The 24,647-nt window shown below is 35.3% G+C and overlaps 1 protein-coding gene across 1 annotated transcript in view; it reads right to left on the reverse strand.

The window, feature by feature from the left end:
• COL4A2 (collagen type IV alpha 2 chain) overlaps positions 1-24,647 on the reverse strand; it is a 273,590-nt gene that overhangs the window by 177,147 nt on the left and 71,796 nt on the right. The window contains exon 4 of the mRNA XM_044670533.1: positions 17,306-17,386. Coding sequence (XP_044526468.1) covers positions 17,306-17,386 — 81 coding nt within the window. The remainder of the gene's footprint in view (positions 1-17,305; positions 17,387-24,647) is intronic.

Here is a 24,647-nt window from a genome sequence, read left to right on the forward strand (position 1 = left end):
TCTTATTCATCTTTGTGATGAATTTGGGATTTCCATTACTCATCTTCCCTACCAAGATAGCTGACATTTTTTGAAAGGCCCTCCTTTTGTTGAATTTAATTTCCTGCAACAGCTTGAAGAAGCCCCTTTTTAATCTTTTGGAATTAAACAGTTCTTCATTTTTATCCACAAAGTACTTTTTGTGTAATTTTTTGCTTGCTCCCTTCTACTTAAGGGTATACAGATGGCAGATACCCTTTTTCATAAATGCTACTTTGAAAATACTTTTCTAAAAATACTGGGGTCAATTAACATTTGGAAATTAACTTAGTCATCACCATTTTCATGTAGTATCTGTATTTGAGCTTATTATCTCAAGCATTATTTGAAAGAGCAGAAGGCAGTGCCAGGGAAAAAAGATCATGTTTATTGTGTTTCTATATAAGATAAAGGTAAAGTGCTTTAGGACCAAGCTGGCTCCTGTCTTCTAGAAATGAGAGGGAACACTGAGAAAGCCAGTATTTTAGGCTCTCTAAGGTTTACAAAATGCATTTGATATTCAGAGCAAGCCAGTGAGATAGATGCTATCAGGGAAAATTTGGTAGGATATTATTCATTCACTTTTTTGAAAAGTTGGCATATAGAAATGGAATAAAAATTATTCTATGTATTCCAAGGATATATAGGAAAAATTGCTTCAAGTTACAGAATGGCAGATTTTGGTTCAGGACAGGGGAAACTTTCTAACAACTAGAGTGATCCCAAAATAGAAAAAAAAATGCCTTGAAAAGTAGTGAGTCTTCTTACACTGCATGTATTTAAATAGAAGCTAGATGAACATTTCTGACTAGGGGTCAGAGATTTTCACAAGTAGGTTGCTGAGCAGTTGAACTTCACAACTGTCCTTTTGGAGAGGGAGAAAATACAACAACATTTTGGGATCAAAGGTTAGATGAGGAATAATTCAAGGAAGCATCCCCTTAGAAAATCCAACTTCTCTCCTACCTAGGTATGCAATTAGAGATTTATCTTATATGATAAGCACCTCAATCATAAAGCAAATACCTCCTGTTAGAATAAGGCTATCTGTGATCATTAACACTCCAATCTAGTCTTAGCTTTATCATCTTTGAGAGATTATCACTTTGAGGGAATAGGAGGGAAAGTAGGTCAAGAGAAAGAAAGGTGAGATAATGTTTGTGCATGGGACAATCTGTGGAAGGGTCAGTCTGAGGGAGATGCTGCAATGTTGCTCTTTGGACTACTACAAGAGCATTTGATTCCTGAGTTGGTGGGCGGTGGGGAGGAAGGTAAAAGACTTGAGTGAGGGAAGAAGTATCATTCACTTTGCTATTTTTCCCAGAGCCTCCTTTGTGTCCTTGAAAGTCATCTCGAGGGACCACCTTTAGTTTTTAGGGTTTTTTTTGTTGTTCCTTGCTGAGACCTGCCTAGAAGAATGATCTTATATATTGAAAGAGCAAGAAATCTGCTGAAACATGTTTCTTGTTGAATACTACATTTTCAGTTCCGAATGGAATGAAACCTATCTCTAATTACCATTTTGAAATCTAACCAGTGCCCAGTCCCTAATAATTAGTAGGCACTTAAATATTTGCTGACCAAAGACCAACCCCATTATTTTGATCTTTGTTGGGTTCTAAGCTTAATCATTCAAAATGATGTCATTCCATCCAACTCAACTCAATCAAACTTTTAAAAACTGTTTACTATGCTCGGGGCATTATGCTGGGTTGGGGTTAGAAATTTAGAATCAATATAGACCTGCTCTTAAAGAACTTATCAAATAAGATGTGTAGATGTGGTCACAAATAACTATGATGCCAGGGAGAGTGAGGAGAAACCTAAGAAAAATCATATAAAATTTGAATATGAAAAAGACATTTTTAGGGGGGAACATGGAACCAAAAAATATCATTTGAAGGTTTTTATAGAAGGTGTGAAGAAAGGGTGGCCTTGAAGCCTTTGGGTTTTGATGAAAAGGATGAACCTTGATCTAGAATCAGTCAAGAAGTGCCTTACAGACTTGAGAAAAACCTCTGAGACGGCAGAGAGAAGTAGGAAAATAGAGAATGGAGAAGAGTGCAGTTTTACAGAATATATGAAAGAGAGTAATATGAAATAAAACTAGAAAGCTGATAGTTATCAGGAGTTTAAACATTTTATTTGGTAAGCAACAAAGAGCCACTCAAGGTTTCCAAAGGGAGGAGTGAGAGAATCAGAGGAATGTACCAACCGTTTCTTCCTGGCCACTAACAGTGAGAACACTGACCTTTGAACAGGCTCATGAAAAATGCTGAGAAGGAGGAGAGATCATTCTAGCTAAAGTGAAAGAAAAATATGCTATTAGAAAGAAAGCAATTGGCAACCATTTCCTTTGCAATGTATTTTCTGTCCTTTGGAATCTCTTTGATTGAGGTTATGAAATTAATATGAATCTGTTTTGTCATTTGGAAAGTCAATTATTTCATGTAAATCTCAGGAAAATCTCCTGCTTTTAACATTTTCAATCACAACTTTTAAACTGTGAGAATCACAACTAGATGATCAAGTATGGATGGCTAATGATCACCATACTGAATTAATGACATTGTAGAAAGATTTGAGCATATGACAAAACTAAATTATGCATTCCTGCCATTTACATTATCTTTGTACATTTTTAGTAATGTCTAGTATTTCTTTACAGTAGAACATCATAAAATTTCCTTCCCTGGCTATCTCTTATTATACTACTCATTGGTTGTACGACTACATGATGTTTCAAAGTATCACAAATAAAAATCAATATTTTTTTTAACTTGGGTGTTAAAAGATGAATTTGGAGAAATTCACTCCAAGGACCAGGGTGTAGGAAGTTTGCTTTCCTGATTTTTATTATTGCATTGGAATTTATATGAGTAGTTTAAACCTTTGTTTTGGTTGTATAGGAATGGCTCAAGGTTACATCTGCCTATTAGGACATATCAAAGATTTATGAATTTTGTACTAAATTGCTATTGCATTTTCACTGCCCTCTTACAAGCTAAACTAAAGTAGCAACTCAATATGATTGGGATAGGATGACAAGAGCTAGATGACTACAAGAAGAAAATTTCCATTTGTTAAGATAAAAACTCTCATTACATTCCCATTGCTTCTTACATGCAATGGTTTTCCTCTTAAAATTTGCCTATTTTCTATCCCTCCCCAATTAAAATCTTCCTTTTACCTTAGAACCACAATATTTTAGAACTAGGAGGACTTTAGAGATCATCAGCAACCTCACTTTACAGATGAGGAAACTGAGGGCCAGAGGGATTAGGAGACTTGTGTAATGTCTCACGGTTGATTAGAGGTGAAGCTGGGAACAGAATGCAAATCTCCTGAATTCCAGTCTAGTGCTCTTTCCACTCCATCAGGATGTTTGATCCTCACATTGTGTCTTTGTTGTAGTTGGCATGCAAACCAATGATCCCACTTCACTGAACCCAAAGAAGTCTCCCTTCAGTTATTTGATTTTATGCATCTTAGGTTTTGGCTTTTCATATTTTCATATTTCCATTTGCCTAATTTTTCTTAATAGTTTTCTAACCCTCGGGAATTCTAAAAATTTTGTTCCAAATTTACATATACTTGTTATTTCTCCAACCGAACTTCTTTGCCTTTACTTAGATCACACTTTACGAAACGAATCATAGCCTACCCATACATTCAGCACTAAATTTGAAATATATGTTGTGCTCCATTGGAAAAAAAATAATGGATTTGAAATTAGAGGTCAGACTTTGAATCCCAGTGCTGCCACATGGTACAAAAGAAAGAGCCCTGGTATGAGCATCAAAGGACCTGGGTTCAAACCTTTCCTTTGTTACTACTATCTTTGTGGCTCTGGGCAAGTCATTCAATCTCTGTGGGTCTCTGTTTCCTCACCTGTAAATTTAGAAGGTTTGGATTCCCAAGTGCCTTCCAACTCTAAACTGATGACCTGTAATAATGGGTATAATATAATAATATTATAATGGGAATAATAATAATAATAATAATAATAATAATAATGTAATGCACAAAACAGTTGCCAGAATTAGACTTGCCTGGATATATCACCATTATGCTTTGATTCCTTAAATATGTCATAAATATGAAATTTTATGTACTTAGGAGGAAGTTTTAATGGGCAATGTTAAATTATTTAGTACTGTAATATAAGAAACTGCAACATCTTGTTGTTCTTAGTGACCAGTTTCACTGTAGAATTCATTTGACCTCCTGTTTTATTTTTAAAATTTGAAACAGACTTGAGGTTTGGATCACAGTCATGGTATTTTACAAAGGCAAAGAAATAATAGAAAACATCAATACCAACAACATAGATGTGTATTTATTAGCCTATGGTTATTATTTTTTCTAGAATTCATTTTTCCCAGATTTTTATGGTTACTAACTTATTTATCTATCTGATAAAATAGCTCCTGTTTCTGCTATTAGAAATATTCTTGTTAACACTATAAATCATGGGACTGAAACAGGTAACTTGGGAAGCCTCTTTCAATTTTAACCTCTGTAGATGTTAAGCTTTTAGGTCAGATAGAAAAGGAAAGGAACAGAGACATTTTGATCTTTCCAAGTAATGAGAGAACATATGCCCTTTTGAAGCCTGGCTTTGTAGTCTGGCTCCATATGAGTCAGACAGCCTAACAGTACTTGAACTACTTTTGGTCACTGTTGTTGGCTCTGTTGCAAATGTGGTTCCATATGCCAAAGTGAACCCTTTTTGGTTGGATTGTTCAGAATGCTTCCTTATTCAGACAGAATTTCAGGCTTGTCGATTGCTTGAGAACATTTTGAATTACCTGAGGCTGCAAAACAATTAATTTTTCTTTCCAAAATAATGCCAATATTTTTTATGAAGCAACAACTTTTGAACAGCTGAAATCACATAATAACTATAAACATAAAGAAATGTCTCCCTAATTTGTTGAGGGGGGCAAAGATCAGTTTTTCCTGGGCTAGCTCCCTCTCTTCTAATAACATTCATATTTTTGGCTATAAGAAGCCTCACTGAGTACAATGTCCTTTTAAAAATTAAAAATAATCTGTTATCTATAAGTGGTTTCTTTTTGTACGTATTTCTTAATGGAAGACTACATTATGTGGCATTAAGCTCTCACAAATACAAGACATAATTCATGGTTATTGTTGTTCAGTTGTTTTTCTGTCATGTCCAACTATTTCTGATCCTATTTGAAGTTTTCTTGGTAGAGATATTGGAGTGGTTTGCTATTTCCTTCTTTCTGATTTTACAATTGAGGGAACCGAGGCAAGCAGGTTTAAGTGATTTGCCCAGGGTCACACAGCTAGTAACTTTCTGAGGCTAGATTTGAACTCAGGAAGATGAGTCTTCCTGACTCCAGAACTGTCACTTTCTCCACAACACCATAATTCTTGGGAGTTTTCCCCAAATCATCAAAATCATTTAAGCATTAGACATTTTTATTCAACAAATTAATTTTTCTCTAATATCTGAATGCAAATTCATAGAAAATTTCTATTTTTAGCACAACTTTTAGAAAACTTAGAGTAGATGATTATCAATTTGAGTCTTGCTCTTTCAAAAATCTTGTAATTGTTTATTAAGAATGGACTGGAAGCACATAAAACAAAGTAAAATACTTTGAAGATTGTTGTTCCTTCCCTAAAGGAAAAAAATGACTTCATGCCAAAGATGTCAAAATGTTCAATCAAACAAGACTTACAAAACTGATGTTTCATTTAATTTATAGAAATAGCAAAAACATGAATTATTTTAGCAATCTCTTGGTGTATGTGAGTATTAGGAAAATGAGAGATTGCTATTAAGTTACAGATATGATTTCCCAAAAGAGATTAAAGTATTATCAGTTCCCAAAGCATTTTTTTTTTCATTTCGAGACATTTAGAATTAATTTAACCAGTGTTTTATAATTCTTGAAATGGTCACTTCTGACTAGGCAATATGCCAGAGACATTCATTGTAAGGCTTTATGATGACTTCAACTCTTCTGTTCAGCCACTATCAGCTGAAAATAATCATTTCATTTGATCTTAAGCTCCAGGCAAGCCCTAACACCTTCATTACAATCTTGATTTTTAATTCTATCTTTCTTGTTTTGAGGAAATTGCTGCTTTGATTGAAAAAAGCTGAGTGGTGGCAGGCTGCTAGCATAGGATGTGAGTGAGAAGCCATTAACTTAGATATTTTTCATATTAAAAATTAGGTAATTTTGTCTTCACCATCACTTTGCTTCTCTTTTCTTCTATGTATGCTCTTTTACAGTTTCATCCTACCAATGTGTATGCAATAGGACTGTTGTAATAGGAGGTAAATGAAAATGGTGACCAAGGAGGGAAAGAGGGCAAAAAACAATGATTGCCTTATGTTTCTCTCTTTCTCTCATGTCCTTTTAACCTCTTGTAGCCCTCATAGACCAGATTAATGGGACTCTACTTCAATGGTTCTCTATCTCTTTTTTTTCTTTCACTCATGGCATAAGTATATAAGAGAATTTGATTGCCAGTTTATGTTCCATGCAATTCATGGCACATCCTTTGGGAACCACCGTTCTACTCTGAAGGTGATGAAGGTACAGACAATAGACAAAGTAAGAGAGGAGGAACTGGTGATTTTTCTTATTTCCAAGATTACTGTCCAGTATAACATTCATTATTAAAGCTTTAAAGTGTTGAGGCTTCCATCTTTAACCAGTAAGTGGAATCAGAAGAGTATGAACTCCCTCTAAAAAATGTGTAGGCACTGCTAGGGAAATTTTACTTTAAAATACTGCCCACTGAAATAAAGTATTAACACTGCTAAAATACTAAAACCAGAGCTCATAAGATTATAGGTTTAGAGCTGGAAGAAGATTCAGATGGCTTCTAGAGAGAAGAGAAAACTTTATCTTTGAAGGATTACACGACTTGCCCCAAGACTTCAGATATGAAATCCCAGGTTTTCTGAACCTTTGAATCTAGCACTTTCCCCCATGAAAAAAAATTCTTATCCTTTTCTCAGAAACAAAAGGACCCAAGATGTCGAGTTCATTTATCTGTGGAAATATGCCACAGAAAATGATGTGTCATGTTAACTGTATCACTGAACCAATATTTGCTTAGCTGACCTCACAATGAAGTGTGTTTTTAGTGGTTTCAGCATGAACTGATCACTTCTGATTTTAGAACCCTGCAATGAATCCTCAGAGAGAGATTTGTTTGTCCTTTCTTCTCCTAAATATGACATTTTGTTGATATGACAGTATAGAATTATAGGGTAAAGTTGATCATATTCCATATTTCTAGATGCATCCTCTCTTGACAAGTAGTGAGAATGAATTTTCTCTTGAAGCCTCATCACTGGCTCTTTGCTATTATTGCCATGATAATGACATAATGGTGACTTTTTCAGTATTTTAGTAGATGATCCAGTTCTTAGATGTGGTATATTCACTTCAGATCATATTTCTCTAAATATTTAATAGTTTTCTGGCAAGATTCTGGAGTATAATAAATTCCTCGTTGATGTTAAAATTGTGGTAGAGCCTCCTGTGAAACTTTATTTTGGCTCTTTCTTCCTACTGGCACAATTTAGCCTATTTCTATCATTGTTTTGATAAATTCAACTAATAGAACATGATTATAGACAGGGTTATGCTGGAACCAATAAAACAGGCCAAGAGCTGATTGTTAAATCTTCAGTGTAAGCATTTTTTCCTCCAGAAATCATCAATGCTACAAATCAGGGCTTGATTTATAATTTTATTGATTGTCTAGACTTAAGAAATGGTGCATAAAATGTTAATATGTAGATTTATCTTAAAAGTGTGTTGTGATTAAACTTTTTTCTTCGAAGAGAAAGTTGTTAAGCATTTACCAGCATACTACTGTTGACCCATTGTCTGATACAGCCAAAGGATCCATGCTATATTTTGGTGTAGGTCTGTGTCTATCAAACTAATTATGTAAAGTTGTTTAATGCTAGTTACTAGGGAGAGATTATTTGTATTTCACTTCATGAGAATTTCTGGTGGAGGGATTAGAAAGGTAGGAGTAAGGGAATAGGCACTCTCTACTCTCACTTTAGATGTATAAGAAGGGCATTTTACCTAACTGGGCAGCAGACAGTGGATTAAGAATTTTCTTTCTTTTTCCTTTTTAAAACTCTTACCTTCTGTCTTAAAAATAAAAAATCAATACTGTGTATTGGTTCCAAGGCAGAAGAGTGGTAAGGGCTAGGCAAAGTGACTTGCCCAGGGTCACACAGCTAGGAGGTGTCTGAGGTCACATTTGAACCCAGAGCATTCCATGTCTAGGCCTGGCTCTCAATCCACTGATATCCATAACTGCCCCCAAACAAGAATTTTCCTTACTTGAACTCAGATAACTGGATTTGAAGATCATGGCTACCCTATTTTTTAAAAAGTCACATTTTTTCCCTCCAGAAAAGAATAAAGTAGCTGAAATGTTACAGCTGGCATCATCATCAAGGAAGTTAGGACTGGCTAGTTTCAAAAGCATACTAAAAATAACTGCATGGTTTTGAAAGTGGGTGAGAGTTAAATGTAGATATGGGTTGAGAGAATATTAAAGTTGGCACATTTGTCCATATCTCTAGATAGATAGCTCTTTGCTCTCTCTGGGCTTTTTGACAACTAATAAAAAATTTAGGGATAATTTCTGTGAAGATTGCTTCATTGGCATGCCAATAAATGCCCAGTGGCTGGAAATAGCAAGTCATTTGGAAGGCGATTCAAATAGTACTACCCTTGTGTCTGTAGCAAGAGCTTACACAAGGAATTCGACTAAAGATGCCCTTCTTTCTTAACCATTTTCCTCCTTCCTCCTCTAATCTTCAAAATATCTGGGCAAAATGATCATATCACTTGCGGGTGCCAATGGAAATTTTTACCTTATTAGTAATGGATTTGGGTCTTTTTGTGATGGTAGTATGACAAGAGGAGTCATAGGAAGATTTATTTTATTTGTAAACTCCTGCTACCTAAAATTTTATATTTGGACAAAAAAAATGGCAGCTCCTCTTTTAATATAGTGGGTGACATTTTATTTTATTTTGAATATTTTCCCATAGTTAAAGTTTCATGTTCTTTCCCTCTTCCCAACCCCCCTCCCCAACCTCCCTTAGCCAACACACAATTCCACTGGGTTTTACATGAAACACTGATCAAGACCTAAATCCATATTATTGATAGTTGGACTAGAGTTATCGTTTGGTGTCTTCATCCAATGGGTAACATTTTAAAGATGTTGGCTAAGCTTGTTTTTCACGAGGGAGAAGTATGTGTGTATGTAGATAGCAACCACCAAATCTACTGGGAGCACAAGAAAAATCCATTTTGGATAGATACTCTTCTTGTTATTGGTCCTTCATTTTCGAAGAGGATCAATGATGTCCTGGAGCAGGATTGTACAAAAATTTCAGGCTCATTCATTGTCTCTCCCAGAGTTATTGAAGTTCAATGGCAAGAGAAAACTTAATCCTAACAGCTCATCTCAAGAATTACTGGCCATTCTATCTAAATGACTGTTTTGTTTAGTAGTTAGAGAACTAGCCTTGAAGTCAGGAGAGTCTCTGGTACTTTAAGTGTGATCCTAGGAAAGTCACTTAACTTGTGGGTGTCTTAAGGCAATGCCATGAGATTATAAATTTCCAGGTAAGTGCTGACCTACATTGAATGTGGGAGTTTACTCACTTGGAAGGTACCTTAAGGAATAAAAATAGAGGATCAGTCTCTATCCAGATCCTATCTAGGCTGGAAAGTGTGCTACATTTTCTCACATTGCTTCAGTTTGAAATCCAGTTCTGCTACTTATTATTTGTGTAACACTGGGTAAGTGACTTAAATTTAAGTCCCTGTTTGGATCTCAGTTTCCCCCTGGATGAAGTTCTAAACCTCTGATCATTTTTTCCCAATCTATTTCTTCAAAATATAGATACAATAATTCTGCTATGGCAAGGAGGCTGCTAACTATAGAGCCCATTCTCCTACAACTCTGAGAATTCTATCTCTTAGACCCTTTTCTCTCCTTTTCCATTCTGTTGTTTTCACTTGAGTTCACTCAATTTGCATTTGAAGAATGCTAGGATTCTAAGAGTTATTTGTTTAGCCCTTTGACCTTCAGGGAGGGATCTTAAAGTGAAGAGAAACTATTGTCTACATGATAAGTCTAACAGTAAAACAAAACTTGCTGTCACCCAATAAAGACCTTCCTAAAATCCTGTCTGTCTAGTGAAGGAATTCTCAGCTTCTGGTTTTGTTTCTTAGCTCCTCTTATAGGTGCAAAACAGTGGATGGGGAGAGGAAAAAACTAGATTCTTGTATTGATTCTGTCATTTACTGATGTGTGACCTGGGGAAAGTCATATAAGCTTTCTGCGAGCTTATGTCACATATAAATCACAGAGTCACCATATCTATAAAATGAGGGAACCAACTGGCTTTGAGATTCTAGGAATGATCTGAGAAGCTGGCTAGCCAGTTTTGACTGTTCCCCATTTTTGAACTGCAGTCTTCCTTTTGGAGATTTTTCTGGGGCAATGATTCTTAAACTTTTTTGAATGATACTATACATCCTAGTAATGATTATTTGCTTTTTTACAAAATCTTTTACCTTCCCTTTCCTCTATCCTGCCTCACCCTCTTGCACATTTCTACATAGAAAATTGGTTTCAATTTGAACAAAGATTACTTTTCTCTTGAGAATTTCATGACTTCACCAGCAAAACTGGTAAAACTCTGAGAATTATAAAGTCAGAATTAGGTGTGACTTGCCAGGAGGACTTCCATCCTCCTCAGCCAACATCCAGAGGCTCAACCCTTAGAGATAGGAACTGGCAGTTGTTTGTGGGTATCCGATCCCTGCCTCCTCAGCAGCCACAGTGTCTAAAGATCTATCAGAAAACATCAGGAACAGATATGATTTTATGAATGGAAAAAACTGTTTGAGAAGATATCTTACCATCTGCTTTCCTATTGCCCTCTAAGGACTAGAGGTGTTTTTCCAACTGACTTATAGCTGAAACCTTCTATACATGCTGTTCTCTCCATATTAAAATGAGAGGTCCTTTAGAACAGGGAATGTCTGGTTTTTTAATTTGCATTCCAGTGCTTAGGGCACAGTGTATTGAACCTAAGTATGGAATACCTTGTACATTTATTCAAAATAAAAATAAAAATATGATGAGTCCAGAATTGGCTACCAATTTTGGCACCTATTTATATAGACAAACCTGAGGGTACTATATGTTATTATTAAATCAAGATTTCGTTTCTAATTCTTTTTTTTTGCATAACTTAGAAAGAAGATTTGAACTATAGAAGCTCAAGCCACACAATGAAAGGATCTTAAGTTCTTTAGAAATAAGTCAGAGATTCTGGAGAAATGGGTGGGAAGGAGCCCAATGGATAGGTTTAATTAAACTTTGCACACACCTTTAAGGGTGTTAATAACAAGCATTTTGGGTTTCAGAGTTCTCCTTTATCCACTACCCAGTGTCCTTTTTACCTCTTTTTCACACTAGCGTTTGGCAAAAGGAGAAAACCACCACCAATATCAGTCCTTTATTATTTTTTGTCAAAACTGGTAAAAAATCTGTTCTTATTGGGGAAGTACACTTACGACTGCTATCCTAGATTAGTCACAACTCCATCCTGGATATATCTTATTCACATTACCTCTTGGGCGCTGATGTACATGAAGTAGCCATTAGCCTTGATTCTGTCTGTGAAAAGCAATGTATGCTGCCTTCAAAAAAGGGAAGAATTAACCTCAATGAATTTTAAACAAACCCTATTCACTAGGAAACATGAGGATCCATTTGGAAGTTGGAATTCCTATAACTAACACTTGTGAATTTTCTTAGGGGCCAAAAAGTTTATCTACTAACGTACACATTCTGATTCTGATTATCACCATGGCAAGGGAAAAATTAACTCTACTCATTACCATATATGGATGATTTAGTAAAGTGTTCAGGGATTAGAAACCCCTCCCTAGCCAAGAGGTCTGCAGCCAGGCATTTTAGTCTTTGCAACGGTAGCACTGAGAGGAAAATATATAGCAAATGACTCCAGGGAAATGTGTGGGAAAGAACAGACTCTGTACACATCTTTTGGAATAACAGAATTTGGCCAACTGCTATTTTTATATATTACATTACTTTAAAAAAAAGTATGAATCCAAATGTAGAGCAGGAATACCTCCTGTTGCAGAACACAATTCTGGCTGAATTAAAAGCAAGTCAGCCAATTAATAAATATTTACTGTAGCCTTATGTAACCCAAGCAGATGAAAACTTTAATCACCTTTTCTATAAAGTTCACATTTCCTCCTAAAATTAATAGTTCTGAGTATATAAAGGGTCAGCCCTATAATAAATGGTGAAGCAGACAAGATTTTTATTTTGTTCTTTCCCTTCACTAACATCTTAAAGATATTTCTTCTTCCCAATTCCAAGTGCCCATTTGTTGCTTATCAGTCTTTGATGCGCCACTAATACCTTACTTTTTACCAATGTCTTTAATGTTTTGTCCCTGCTAGGAGTCAGGGTAAACTAAAAGAAGATGAAGGGGAGAAGAATCCAAAGGCATGGGTCTTTATTGGTGGAATCTCAGGAAATTTGGGTGATGGGGCATTTGTGCTGAGATTCCATCAATAGCTATTTTTGACTGAGATATCTTTCTTATGATGCAATGAAGACGGTTTCTACGTATTCTCCATACATCTTTTGGAAAGGCAACTAGGTGAAGATTGTTCCTAAAGTTACATCCATGACTTTCAACTAAGGATTGATCACAAAAATTTGAAATAAAATAATTCTGCCAAGTAAAGGTGTGATGGTACAAAAAGGAGAGTTATTTTTTTTTAAAGACTCGAACCCTTACCTTCCATCTCAGAATCAATACTCTGTATTGGTTTTTTTTTTTTTTTTTAACATTTCTGTATTGGTTCTTAAGAACTAGGCAATGGGGGTTCAAAAACTTGCCCAGGGTCACACAGCTAAGAAGTGTCTGAGGTAGGATTTAACCCAGGAACTTTTACCTCTAGGACTGCCTCTCAATCCACTGAGCCATTTAGCTGCCCCCATAGAGGAGATATTCTTGTGATTGGGTAGCATATGGCAATAAAACCAAGTTAATACCATGCCTTGCTCTTGACTTTCCCAGACTAATTTTCTGCTTTTGCTCCATCATCCTGGAAATGCTTACACTTCTTTAGCCTCTTTTTTGCAGGGTTCCTTTTTCTAACCTCCATTTGAAGAAGTATACATGCCAGCAATGATTCTCTCTGTCTTGGCTCAGCTCCTGACTTTCCAAGACTACTTTTTCATTTTGCACCCAGGGAGTACCAGCTTCCCCCCTTCTCTCCCAACTTTCTAGCTCTCTTTTATGCACTGTCTTCCCCCCTTAGAATGTAATCTTCTTGATTGCCTTTTTTTTTCTTTCTTTTTGAATTCCCAGCTCTTAGCACAATGCCTTACATATAAGAAAAGTTTAGTAAATGTGCCCTAATCTAATCTAAATCTAAGGTAAATGACAATACATGAGTCATACCAGTTGTTTTGTCTGAATACATTGTGCAGTTAAGTATATCAATTGTCAAGATTGCCTAAATGATTGCATTTATATGGTCTAATTCTACTGTTTCTATGGTCCAGTCTATAGCTTTAGTCTTGCAGATGGTTTCTTACCATAGAGAGTACTAAGTGAAGTGTGGATTTGTCTGATCAACTGATCGGATTAATACAGATAAACAAAACCACAAGTAACTTCCCTCCTTCCTTTCTTCCCTCTTTCCTTCTTCCCTCTTTCTTTCCTTCCTTCCTTCCTTCCTTCCTTCCTTCCTTCCTTCCTTCCTTCCTTCCTTCCTTCCTTCCTTCCTTCCTGCCTCCCTCTCTTCCTCCCTCCCTCTCTTCTTTCCTTTCTTCCTTCCTTCTTTCCCTCATTCCTTCCTTCCCTCCTTCCCTATTTCCTTCCCTCCCTCCTTCTTTCCTTTGTTCCTTCTTTATCTCTCTCCTTCCTTCTTTCCTTCCTTCCTTCAATGGTAGTTGTAGATTCTGGAATAAATTACTTATAGTTATTAAAAACAAACAAATAAGAGTAGTTTTGGTATTATCTTTTACTTAGTACTATACAGACAAACTTAATATACACTAATGTATTAGGGATAATATTGAATAAAATCATAGGTTTTTATATGGTTACACTAAACAAGACTAAACTAGTGATTATATTAGAAGAAGACTATGTTCATTTAAAAGATTTCATTTTAATTATACTCTCAAGTATCTGCCTCTATAATTAGGTATTTGTATTCTTTGTTATAATAAACATAATCTATTTTAAGTAATTAAAAAAATTAAATATTCAAGGAAAATAAATAGGAATGAAGATGCTGTAAGATGCTTGAAGTCAGGGGTTCTTTGCCTTTTGTATTTCCAGAAATGGACATGATATAAGCATTTAAAAATGTTAGTTGAATGGAATCAGATCATAGTCATGATATTAAAGGAAATATTAATGAGTGGCTTTAAAATTGTATTAAAAATGGATTTGATAACATTACTTTGAGGATTTTTTTAATACTGTCGAAAGTACCTTATCCAAGAAAAGAATGAAACTGACCATCAAAAGGAATGATATGGGTCAGAGTACATACATATCAAAATATTATGTTATTTACCAAGCATTTTAATCTTATAAAATATTACAGTATAATTTTTGGATTTGTCATATGACTAGAACAGAATTAGGCAATTTGAATGGGCCTGATGAAATCTTGGATCCATTAAAACAGTGGATATTGAATGATGATGATTTGTGTTTAATTACTCTGAAACTACAGTTGGTCTCTAAGTTTTTGCTAATACATAGGTGGAAATTTTCTTCAGAATATTAACTACTGTTCAAAAGACTCTTTTAATTTATATTCTATGCCTCTAAAATGATAATTAGCAATTTTATTCTTTATCAGAAAAGTAACAGAAGAGCTGAACCAAAGCATAGTATTTCTAATGGGGGTAGCATATTATATAAGCTGAATTCTGGGCTTGAGTTTCATCTTTGCCATTTTGAGCCCTTAGCATCATTCATCATATAGCATATTTGCACACAAGTAGGTGTTTAATACCTATTTGTTGAACTGAAGTATTGAAGTATTGAACCCGGGGCATCTCAAATTCACTCTAATTTATATTTTAAGCAAGAAATAGGTCACTCCTGGAAGGAATTCCCAGTTGTCTCTGAGAACAGTGGCATGTTCCAAATGAATGTGGAAAGGAGCATATAATTCCTAAGGGGGAGCATATGACTCAAAGGCAAAAAGTTCTAACAGAATTGGAGAAAACAAATGAAACACAGATAAAACACAGAAAAATATGCTAGAGGGGAAAAAAACCTCAACAAATTAAGTCCAGTTGGGTTCAGTAAAAGACAGCAATATTTTCTGTCCATACTGCCAACTTTTAGTAGTCTGTGATACAGGAGATGGAGAAAGCTTGGATATTTTAAATCAACATTTTACTCCCCCAAACCCCATTCCTATTCTTTGATTACACAATTCACAAATAAAAGCTTAACTAGAAATATTCACAGCTACCCCTCCTATCCCTGTCCTTCACAGACAAACAACAGAACACAGGAAACCCACTTGAGACTTGTATTATTTGGCTGGTAGTTTATGCTGATCAGCTTAATTCAAATATTTCTAAATAAATAGCAAGTTAACTGATTTAACTTTACTTTACTCCTTTATCACTCCTTCTCAGTGATGAGAACTCACAAAGACAGTAGCAAATTCGTATAAATAGATGACAAGTCTCTAAATGACAGAATTGATCTATCTTAATATTTTTAGTTTCATGATGCTTATGGTATGATTATCATTCTTCTCTTATCTTTGGTGGTCTATAAAGAATGGATGGATCATATCCAGACCAGTTGACATAAAGTAAGATATTTTAAAGATTGAAAAATTTGCAAATTCAATAAGCAATCAGGCATTCACTGTGTGTGCCACAAATATAAAGCATTGTGCTACTAAACAAGGGACATATAAAATAAAAAAATAATACAAAGCCTGTGCCCTTAGGGAGCTTTCAGTTTAATTTTCTTTAGTTATGTCAGTTAACCTTTTGCAAGGTTTTTTTCTATTATGCTATTAATTTTTCATCTTAATTGTCCTTCAGGAAATTATTTTTCTAGTATGATATTTAGATAAATTGTCTCAACAAATCTTTCCAAAAGCCATTTATGTCTCTCTTTTAAGTGTAAGAATATAAATGAAACAGATCTTTTTATTTAAAGGGCAGAATGCAGATTGTCAAATAATTTGTTGTACATGTGAAAGGTCAGATATCATAAATTATTTATTTATTTTAAAGCCTTACCTTCCATCTTGTAATCAATATTATGTATTGGTTCCAAGGCAGGAGATGGGTAAGAGCTACACAAATGGGGTTTCAGCGACTTGCTCAGGGTCACTTGCTAGGAATTATCTGGGGTCAGATTTAAAATCAGGACCTCCTGTCTCCAGGTGTGGCTGAACCACTGAATCCACTGAACCACCTAGCGGCCCCATAAACATTTTTAATAATAACATAAAAATAATAAAATAAAATGAGTCATCTAAGACAATATTTTAAATATGAAGTATTTTCCCCTCATCATTAAAAAGTAAAGCTTTCTTTTTAAACATATTAACAGTAGGCAGATGATATATAAATCTAGGACAATGGCCTTTGAAATGAAGTAAATAAACAGAAGAGAATTAACTAAATGACATTCAATAGTACTTATGTAATAATTCAGTGAATGTTGGTTCTAAAATATTGAATTTTAAGAAGTACCTTCATGTTGCTTTCTATACGGAATAGTCTATGTTAAGTACAATTCAGATGTCTTGATTTGGGGCTAGATATTATTAAAAAATTTTAAATATTATCTGAAATGCAACATTTTTCAACAAATATGTGTAATGTATATATAATAATAAATGAGAAAAATGGTAATTCATGAAACCATTTTCATGGTTTTAATTTAATGCCTGTAAATTGGTGTAAAGTAAATGAATTTTGAAGAGTATCCCGCTATCTATTCTTTTCTTTGGAAATATTCCTCTCCCTTAAATATTTGAGGGAAAAATTGGTTAATCAGAAGTACTTACTTGATCAGAAGTAAACCAACAGTAAAAAGCAACAGAATTTTTACCTTTAAAAATACTCTGTAATAACCCTAATTCCTTAGCTTGTGTTCTTAAACAAGGAAGAGATTTGTATTTACCCGTGCTCCTTTCTCAGGAAAGCACTGACAACCTCCACTGCAGTCTCTTCCTCCACAGGGCACATCGTATTTTTTCGCAGCCTGAGAAGAAAAAGAGAAGAAAATGGTTAAGCAATTTCAATTACAATTTAAAATAGAAGTATAATTAATATCAAAGATCATTCAAAAAAACTTTGCATTTATTAAGTACCTCCTATAATAGGTATAGCCTGGAACACCTGGTCCATACCCTATAACCATATTATATTGTTATTGTTCAGTTGTGGCCCATTTGGGTAGTTTATTTATTTTTTAGTGTTGTTGGCTTTTATTTATTTATTTTTTTTGGGTAAAGATACTGGAGTTTTTTGCAATTTCCTTTTCCAGCTCATTTTACAGATGAGGAAACTGAGGCAAACAGAGTTAAGTGGTTTGCTCAGGGTCACACAGCAAGTGTTTGAGGTCAGATTTGGACTCAAATCTTCCTGACTCCAGGCCTGAGCTCTTTTCACTTCATCACCTATTTATTGCTCTTTACATATTATACTATTTGTGTAAATACTTTACCAGGAATGAGAAAAGGTTCTGGTTATAAAATTTTTCTAATAGCACTACAGTCACTGCTTCTGAAGAGCTTAAAATCTAATGAGAGATGGAAAGAAAAAGCAATGAAAGAAGGAAGGAAGGAAGAAAGGAAGGAAGGAAGGAAGGAAATATGAATTTAAGTGCCTACTATTTGTCAGGCACAGTGATAAATGCTTTACAGATATCTGAGATCAGATTTGAATTCAGGTAGAGGTTATCAACTCTCACCCTCTTATTTTACAGAGGAGGAAGCCGAGATCCAAAGAGCTGAGGGATTTGCTCAGGGTCACCAAGCTATTAAGAATTTGATATAGGATTTGAACTCAAGTCTTCCTAATTCTGAATCCAGTGTTTTTCCATTTTACCATAATGTCTACATATCATCCAGTGATGGATGATCACTGAAATTTAGGGAGGAGATGAGACTGCCAGGGGAGAAGATGAAGAAAAAGAGAAGACAGCTAATGACAGTGCCTTTTGGGATGCTTAAACTTAGGAAATGCAGAGCAAAAGAGATTGAGGAGAAATCAGATAGGTAAACCAGTGTCATAAAAACCAAGAGAGCAAGGCTTATCAGAAAAAAGAGGTTGTTCAACAGTAATAAATACTTCAGGAAAGTCAAGGCAGATAAGGACTGAGAAGCTGATAGATTGGACAATTAAATGGTCACTGGTGACCTTGGAGAGAGAATTTCAAGAAAGAAGAAGGAATGCAATCCTCTAACCTAATTCCTGGGTTATCCCTTTTAATAACCAACGCACACAGACCTCAACCAGAAGAATTCTTTCCTTTCTCAGCTAGGTTAATACATGCAGGAGCCAGGATCAGTGAGTGGCCTCATGAGGTATTAAAATATGCCCTGGAGTCAGAAAGATATGGGTTTGAATTCTGTGCCAGGCGCTTGCTAGCTGTGTGACTCTGGAGTGTGTCCCCCAAGCTCTCTGAGATTCAGTTTCCTCATTTGTAAAATGAAGAATTGGATTCAGTGATCTCTAAGTGCCCTCCAGCTCAGATCTCTGGACTCTGTGACTCGAGGAGGCATTATTGGGACTGTCCCTGTGAGTGGCTGCCCTTCCTGATGCTGTTGTTGTTTGCTTGTTTTAGTCACATCTGACTCATCCTGATCCCACTTTCGGTTTTTCTAAGCAAAGATATTGGAGTCATTTTTCATTCCAACGCCAGCTCATTTTATAGATGAGGAAACTGAGGCAGATAGTATTAAGTGACTTGCCCAGGGTCATATAGCTAGTTAAGTATCTGAGTCCGGATTTGAACCCAGGAAGACACCACCTACCTGCTCCACTCCTGATAAGCATGTATCAATTAAACTGGGAAATCAGGGCAAAGGGATATCGTTCAAGAGGTAGATACATGAGAAGAGGCAGAAGGACAGAAGCCTGTTACAAGACGGGAGACTTCAGAATTCAGGAATAAAGTCAAACATTTTAGTTTAACGTTGCATTTTAAAGAATGACCCATTCTTGTGGGTGGCTGAGGAACTGTGGAGGTGGTGGTCCCAGGAGCTGAGAACATTGATAAACTGAGAAGCCAGGAAGCTAGTAAGATCATTAATAATCGACAGTTACACATAGTGTCCCAAAAGGCTTAAAATGGCACTGATACTAATAACTTAAAAGCTATTAAAGCTTAAAATGACATCAAGTCATTTTGGGGATACCAAGTATAATGCTTAAAGGTTTGCAAAAACTTTATACACATTATCTGTGAATTCTGACCTCTCTGGCTTCCTTTAAGTGGCATCTAAAATCCCACCTTCTGCAGGAAGCCTTCCCTAACCCCTCTTAATTCCAGGGCATTCCCTCTTTTGATTATTTCCTATTTATCCTGTATATAGTTTGCCTTGTATATATTTGTTCACTAGTTGCCTCCTCTCCTTACATTGTAAGCTTCTTTGGAGCCAGGGCTGTCCTTGGTATCTTTTTGTATCTCTAACACAGTGCCTGGCAAAAAACATATTTGTTGAATGAATGAATAAATAAATGAATGATCCTCCCATCTGTGGCATAGGTACCATCAGTAGTATTATGATTATATATACTTTCTGATTAGCACAATAATTCCAATGAAGTAGGTTCCATATATTTAAAATCTTCCCTATTCTGACTTTTCTTTCCTCAAGTGGAGGGAGTGTTTATCTTTTAAAGATATTCACTGACATAGTGTTTAATTAATTGTTCACATTTAAAGAACACTCACTTGGTTTACAAATTGTACAATAACCCCTGTACATTCATGATCCTACAGCAGTACGAAAGTTTTACAATTATGACCCCATTTACAGATAGGGAAACTGAGGCTCAAGAGGTTGGGACATGCCAGTAGTTTGGCTCAAACTCAGATCTTTTCGCTTCAAATCCAGTACTCCTTCCCTTTCATCAAACTGCCTCTCATTTGTTCCACAGTTAAGAGCTTCTATCTGTTTTCTTGATAGCGTGTCTGACAAGATGGTTTCACTTCCAGGCATATGCTAAATGTCTTGGAGTCCTGTAGTTTCCACCACAATTTGTGTTTTGTATTGTCTCTTTCTCCATTACAGTTTGATGACCAATAAACATTTGGCCAAAAACACATGGCCTTAGTTTATCTAAGGTCTAAATAATAGTTCAAAATTTTTGCAGAGATGACAAATTCCTTTCCTTTAAGGAACAATTTTCTGCTTAGATACCTCACAGGATGTCTTATATTTTCCTTTTCTTATAATAACATTGCATCTACTCCAGGATCTGATATATCAAATGTTCTCATGAAAAATTTTGGAAAGCCTAAGGCTTTTCAAATGGGGATGGCTTTAATTCCAAAATGTAGAACAAACCTAGTAATATGCAGCTATCTGATCTGATTTGGTTCTTGTTTACAGAAATTTATCATTTTATGACAACTTCAATCTTTTCCCAAAAAGCTTTTTTATTCCCAGCTCCTTTCCCCTCCCCCTTCTTAAGCATTTTGTATATTGTGTACCAAATGTTTACTTTCTGTGAGTCGAAATGGGAATTTTTCACTTTAAGTCCAGCTGCTTTAAGGATTATATTTAACACCCACATGAGATATCCTAGATATTCGACATTCCGACTAAATTGCAGAATCCCAGAGCTGAGAGTCTAAGAGGTCAACTAGACCATACCAGATCAAAAGCCTTCTCTAAAACTTCCCAGACAAGTGGTTGGTTGACCTTTGCTTGAAGACTTCTAGTGAGGGGGGGGGGGAAACCTGCTACCTCCCAAGGTAGACCATTCCAAATATGTTATCTACCTATTCTGGGGCAAATAACTCTAGCTCACTTAATAAGTTATTTATCAGTCTTTGAAAAGAAACAAGTGAATTTCCCAGGTACAGGGGTAAAACATTAACAGAGTGTCAAGAAGGAAATACCACTATTTTACAAATAAAATACTTGGTATGATTGGAAGTTATTTTATACTTATATACCTTGAAAGAGTGATTTCATTGATGTACATACTTTACTGCTGCATAGTGCAATGCTCTCACTGAAAAATCCATTATTTGGGCAATATTTTGGTTACTAACCTCTCTGCATTTAGCTAGACCAGAACCCCAATGGCAACAAAAGCACCCCATCTGATAGTGAGCCCATAATCTAATTCTTTGAAATGGGTTAAGACCTACCAAAAACATAGTCCTTCAGAAACCCAGACCCACCTAATAAGAGTTAAAATGAAGATTCTTGGGACATTTTGAGAGTTTGACTTTATACTCCTTTAGGCTGTGAGCCAACAAGAAATCAATGACTTCTTCAGAATCTAAATAATCTGACAGTAAGGTTTTATAATACTTCCTCTGCTGAGATAGCAATCTTTGTGGTGTCACAGAATGAATATTAAATGGGAAACTTAGAGGATAGGGTTTTAAATGTATCTTTTTGTTAATTACTTATATGGCCTTCAAGACCCTTCACCTACATGGGAATGAATCATTACATCTGAAAAACAAAAACTTCTTTTTCTTCTTTTGTACTGGACCAAATTTAATGACTTATCAGGTAAAGAATGGATGATCCTTAGTCAGCCTTGTGGTAGATGGGATTCATATTTTGGGTTGTAGCTGGACTGATGGATATCTGTGGTCCCTTCTAGCTCTAGCATCTTATGACTTTATAAACTCTTAAGAAATTGAAGAGTCAAATCAACTGTATTTCATATTCAGAATTTCCTATGCTTCCCATTTCATAGACACAAGAATGGTATCTTCCACTCCTCTAGGAGTGATGGGCATTTCTTGGGACACAACTTAAATGATTTTGAACCTTGATAAAGATACAGTAATCATGTGGCAAAATAATTCTTCTAGTCTGTCAATGACTGTGGAGCATCTAATCACACAATCACACAATCATTGGCAATGGGTTCCCTGTAAGAAACTTTTACTGTCTGGCTGGTAATTGGCATCCTGGAAAATGGAGATGAGAGAACATGATTGTAGAAACTGCTGACCATCTCTCCAACATTTTTTTCCTGACTTTCCTGATTGAACAAAGGACAAGACTGCTTGTTGATCTGTTTGGGCTTGCCTTACCTAGGATGTTTTTTCCAATTACCCTCTAACATTTTTGCTTTTCCATGGTGAAAGACCAATTGTTTTCCAGCTTCCCTGAAATCTTGAAATTTCTATTGTCTTATAAATGGAACAGTTAAACTTGTTAACACATATATGTACTAAGTTTTGTTAGTTCTCTTCAGGCTAACCATATTTTTTTTTGTCCTACAACCTTATCCCAATCAAAAAAAAAAGGGGTGATAAGGACAAAAAAGGCAATTATGAAGTAACCATGTTTTACAATTAATTTTTAGATAAAATACTGAGAAGAGGGAGATATAATAAGAACAACAACGAGTTATACAAATGGTACATTGGCTTCGCTATTGAGAAAACATGAAACTTATCTGGTACAGAGAATGTTTTCCAAAAGCCTAACCTGCATACATTGGTTATTGTATGTTATTTATATAGTTTTCAATGAAAATCAGGTAACTAGTTTAAAGATTCTGGATAGTACACCTCTTTTTGAATATAGAATATCTAATAGCTTTAAGGGAAATTACTCTGAATGTTACCTTAGAAATACAGTAATTAGCAATTAGATGTAGATTTACATTTTATTAATCAACAATTGAAGTAAGAAATTGCCTATTAAAAATTCCTTTTAAATATTCACTTTGTGTATAAAAAAATGGTTTGGTTAAAAGCTACCGAATATACACAGGGGTCATCTAGTGGTGAAAGAAATCAACTACACAGACAATATAGCATATACCATGGATATTGAAATATATGTATGCATGTATATATGCTGATGTACAAAGCAAACATAGAAAAGTATCATAGGGATTTTTTTTAATCAAAAAAAGAATTTCTGGCTTCCTTGTGACTTAACAAAGTATTTTGCTCTAAAATATCCAATTCACTCAATTTGTCTGAAAATTAAAAGACTTTTTCTCTGTTTTTCCATACACATCTTCAGATGCTAAGAACACTATGAATTCCTAGTGGGCATCACTGATTGGAAACAGTATATGGGAGAACAGATCTCAGTTACTGAGATGCTTATCCCCATCTTAATCATTTAGTTCAAAGGCACACCTCAGGAATATGACATGGCCTTACATATAGTTGGCAGGCAATCAATATTTATGAAATCTAACTGAACTCCTTCAAATATTTCTATGGTTGGAAGCATTGAAGAGGAAAAGTCGTATTCTCAAGATATCTTAGATAATTTGAGTTATCTAGATTCTGCATTTCCTTGGGTACCACACTGCTTCTGAACAGAAGTTTGTACTATTAGATTCAGGAACTCAGATGGAAAATTCAAATAAAAAAATGAAATATACTTAAGAGTTTTGTTCATTCTCTGAGCAACAATGGAAGCCAGTGATAGTACTTCTGGGTACCTTTTGTACCACCACAGTTGGAAATTTTTCTCCCCTTTGCAAGTGGGCTTAGGAAAGGAACCTATTGTGCCTAAAGAAATTATAATGGGGTACCCAATCTTTATAGTCCTGTTAAAATAAATTAAATTAAATTAAACACATTCTTTTTTGACTTTCTTTATATCCCCAGCACTTAGCACTTAGTAATTGCTTATTAAATGTTTGCTGAATGACTGACCAATATACATTTATAAAGAATATACCTTGCAATAGGAACCCACTATATCAAGATTAAAAATAAAACTCAAACAATCTCTTGCAGGTTAAGTTGCATAGAAAGTAAAATGTGATGAAGTAAAGGAGAATGTCAATTGAAGGAGTGAAACATTGTATTTTCAATTGAGGAGCCCTGGGAAGGTTTTATAGAAGAGATAGTACTTGGCTTGGACTTGAAGGAAAAGAAGGGTTTTGTTGAAGAGAGCGGGGGGAAATGAGAAGGAGCCATATTCCAGGCTTGACGTATGGCAAATCTGGAAAGCTTTAACCATCAGCTACTGTGACATTCCTGGTCAGTTGAAATTCAACTACTTTGTGACAGCAGTTGATCTCTAGACAATCTGCACAAAGTAAAGCTTGAATCAATTCAAGAAGCTTTCATCTGTATTTCTGAACAAAAACTGCTTGTGGGATTCCTGAGAGAAAAATTGGTTTCTGGGAAACCATAATCTGTCTAATAATCCATATTTTCTTCATGTCTTATTTTGTAAAGGAGATTTCATTTGGAGAGCCGCCTTATTTATGGATACTGATATTGAATCCTTAAGGAGTTGTTATACAAAATTCTCAGACTTTCCTGCATCTTGAGAATGTAC

Source organism: Gracilinanus agilis, chromosome 3 (assembly GCF_016433145.1).
Source record: "Gracilinanus agilis isolate LMUSP501 chromosome 3, AgileGrace, whole genome shotgun sequence".
In the NCBI taxonomy this organism is placed as follows: domain Eukaryota; kingdom Metazoa; phylum Chordata; class Mammalia; order Didelphimorphia; family Didelphidae; genus Gracilinanus; species Gracilinanus agilis.